Consider the following 3,658-nt stretch of genomic DNA (forward strand, 5'->3'; position numbering starts at 1 on the left):
TTAAGGGCTTGCGTAAAAGGAATAGTAAGCCATGTTCTTGGAGGAGGACGTCTCCTTGCTGTAGGTGTCACTGCCGCTGGTCAGATCCTCACACTTGATGGTGGGTGAGTTCTCTGTGCTCAGCCCGGTCAGAGACAGGCGCCTGCGCTTGCACGCCAAGGGGTAAGCACCAGATTCAGCCTTACTGTCCAGACTTAGAGGAGAGGGCTGTGTTGCTGTCCACCCGGACACCAAGCTGACGCTGCCCCCACTGCTGGCCTCCTCCTGAGCTTTGTCCTTGCCGGGCAGCTGGTCCTCCGGGAACCCAGTGGGGCTTGGTCTGGGTGACCACGGTAGGCCTGCGGCCACTTTCCTCTGGTAGGCTCCTCTGGACCCCCAGCCTGCAGCCACGGAGGTGAAGGATGGATCTGGGTAGTAGCTGAGGGCATGGGAGGTCTGTATGGGCAGAGACTTCATACTGTAGGGGAGAAGGCTGCTGGAGTACTCTCCCTCATAAGGGGTTAGGTCCAGCTTGTTGCTGCCTCCCCCCTGTTGCACAGAGGCCACAAACCACCTCTGGGAGGCCGAGTCCTCCGTCTGGGGGGACAGGAGGCTGCCGGTTTGGGGCACGGCCCGTTCACTGTTGTAGAAGCGGGTCTGGGGGAGGTTGTTGACAAACTGGTCCTGGAAAAAAGGCTGCATGGCATAGCGGGCTCCCGGGACTATCTGGTGAGAGCGGGATGAATCGGTGGGGGATGGTGTCAGTCTGTCGCCCTCTGGAGCTGTGTACATCCTGGAAACAGCAGGAAAGGAAATGGGCATATTATTATGATCATCACTGTACATTAGGAGGAAATATTTAGGCGATGTTCTAATAATTATAAGGTACTCACGAATCATAGTTGTCCCTGAAGCCTTTTGCAAAAGGATTGTGGTCAATTTTCAACTGTGTGATCTAGAGGGAAGCCAAAAAGGAAATATGATGATAGCTAATTCAACAAGGGTGAGTATGCTACCATTCATCCGATCAATCAATCCCACTTTAATCATAGCAAATTTTGTGCAAAAATTGCTTACATCTGTATTCTGATATGCAGTGACAGCGATGAACTGGTTCTCTTGGAAAGTGAAAGTCTGCGTCTTTGTGTCGCTGCTCACATCCTGCACTCCATCCTCCGTCACCTCCACTATGTGTAACCTGGGCTGGTACTTATGCAGAGACTGGAGAACGAGCATCTAAAACATCATAGAAGAGTGGATACATGTTTCAGTTGAGTAACGGTCTCATTCATTAAGATGGATGCATCATCTGTAGGCTATCATATGAGCCGGCTAAATCTAGAGATCAGAGAATAAGATTATATAGGCTACATTTGACAATTTCGCACCTCACCAATATTAATCAACTATGGCTTAGGGAGCATGCATTTCGGACATATAGCCTAGTAGCATATCATCTAATATCATCAACGTATTAAAAGCATAGGCCTAAAGTCCTGTAGCCTATTCAAATAAAAAACGAGTGAAATGACTTTTAGACAATGAAACACGTCAATTAAGATCATTCCTATTTCTACCGTTATGGTTCAATAATTCAAGCTTTGACTCTGAACCCCCAGCATATGACTTTTGGAGAGGATAATTTAATTACCTGTGAACTGTTGTTATTGGCACCTTTGTTGTTGGTCAATTTGAGTTTGCCGAATGATATTTCCTGTCTCATCCAATGGGCTCCAGTGTTCGGGGATTCGGGATGAACGTACATTTTGTTCCCTGAAATACAATTTTAAAAGTAGGCTAAGCTATAGGGTACGTAGGCTAATGTAAAAAAAAAAAAAGCTAGGCCTACTTAAAATGTTGGGTAGGCTGCTTAGTTCCATTGTTAGGGTAGGCTATTTATAACATGCAATATAGGCTACATAAAGTGTAGAAACTACTAATTTCTTAATCATACGGGTACCTTGCATATTATTGTCCGCTTTTCCACAGGTAACCCATTTACCGCCTTGGAATCGCCAGTGGTTCGGATCCGCCAAAACAATCTCCACAAATACGTTGTAGTGTGCGGAAAGGTTAAGTCCGGTGATGTTAAAACTAAGAAACGGGAACATTCGCCTAAAAAAGAAAATAATATTCAGAATGAAAGGAGAGAGAGAGAGAAAACAAGAGGGGGTACTGGTTCAAATATTATCTATTAGAAAAAAGAAACAAAAAATACCTCTAAAAAAACAAACAATATGGATGATGGTAGGCTATTTATTGGAAACTTTGAACGCCCCTCCCTTCCACCTTACCTGCCCTGCTTGGTGATGATCATCTCGGTCTGGTGCCGGTGAAACTTTAGCCAGAGAGGACGATTGCAGAGATAGACTTGAGCTCTCACCCCAGCGCCTGTTGTGGCTAGGGACATAGAGCCAATACCCGACCCTGTGCCCGTGTAGGGCGGGTAGATACAGCCAGGACCCTGACCAAACTGGTAAGCTGAGCCGAACTGATTACGCCCGGCGCACATTGCCGAGGAGAATCCCGTGGGAGGCAACACTGCGCCAAAGTGAAGCGAGGACGAGTACCTGGATGCGCCGGGCGGGGTGTACACAGTCCCAGACTGGCCAGCATACGGTACAAAGGAACATGGATTCGCTACATCTGTAGTCTGCTTAGATGTGGATGAAATATAATATCGGTCTGAGACAAGTTCTTCGGTGTACCGACTGTCATCCGAGAGGTCGTCAGCTTCGATAGCCGGAGATTTTCGTTTCTCCTCCGTCGGGTCCCTGGGTGCTGGGAAGGTGCTGCTCTCTCCCTCGCCAAGCATGGCTCTCTCTTTCTCTCTCTCTCAGGAAGGGTCAACCGTCTCTAGTCCGAATTCCGACGTTTCTGTGCAGGACTTGTCCTTAAGAGTCACCGTCTATGTGCTGGAACCTGCATCTTTGACATAAAGATAAAGGTGGAAAACGTATGAACACGTAGGCCTTTATAAGGCCTCTCAATTTGAAAATGGGAAGTGGGCTAACTGGAAGACTACCTATCAAGGTAAAGGCACGTCTGTCTCCTTGTGATAAACTGTCTGTGGGTGGTTTATGTGATCCCTATTTCACACCCCCGATCTCCTTTGAGGCGCGAGAGTGTGGCTTTGATGGCACCTAGTTCACACCAAGGAGGAGCTTCATACTCTTGAATATACTGTAAACCTTGGACCTGAATTTCTGGTCTCAAGTGATAGCTACTTTAATATTTTCTTCAGACTTCTGCATCTATATCGAAACCGCTGCGATAATTTTCTTAAATCAAATTAAGTCATTGTAAAATGTAACGCTTCCACTACATGCTCCCCAAATCGCCAAGTAGCCTAGACCTCTTAAAGATGATGCTACCGAAAATGATGTGGTCAGACTTTGATAAAGGAATGCATGGAACTATATTATTTCACAAAACACCAATCAGTAGGCTATATTTATCATTGCACATGGGGGCCACAATGCGAGGCTGTGAATGACTGAGCAACTATTGTGTGTGTTCTCTAGCTGTTTTAGTTTATTCACACAGCTGGATTCCCCTTGTCCATTAACAGGCTAGGAGTTATTATCACTAATTTGCATAACCATATTGGTCACTTAAACTATGTCAACGATGTGGCTACAAATGGGAAAATTAAGACCCACTTTTCGTGATACGTAGA

The 3,658-nt window shown here is 46.3% G+C and overlaps 1 protein-coding gene across 1 annotated transcript; it reads right to left on the bottom strand.

Moving 5' to 3' along the window:
• Nucleotides 1-2,794, bottom strand: LOC311314660 (eomesodermin-like; the record flags this gene model as incomplete). Its single annotated transcript, XM_084445095.1, has 6 exons — nucleotides 1-772; nucleotides 873-934; nucleotides 1,057-1,215; nucleotides 1,631-1,752; nucleotides 1,940-2,094; nucleotides 2,274-2,794. The coding sequence occupies 6 exons, from the start codon at nucleotides 2,792-2,794 to the stop codon at nucleotides 1-3; spliced, it is 1,791 nt and encodes a 596-aa protein (XP_084301221.1).
• Between the last annotated feature and the right edge of the window lie 864 nt (nucleotides 2,795-3,658).

This window comes from Borostomias antarcticus (genome assembly GCF_949987555.1).
Source record: "Borostomias antarcticus genome assembly, chromosome: 10".
In the NCBI taxonomy this organism is placed as follows: domain Eukaryota; kingdom Metazoa; phylum Chordata; class Actinopteri; order Stomiiformes; family Stomiidae; genus Borostomias; species Borostomias antarcticus.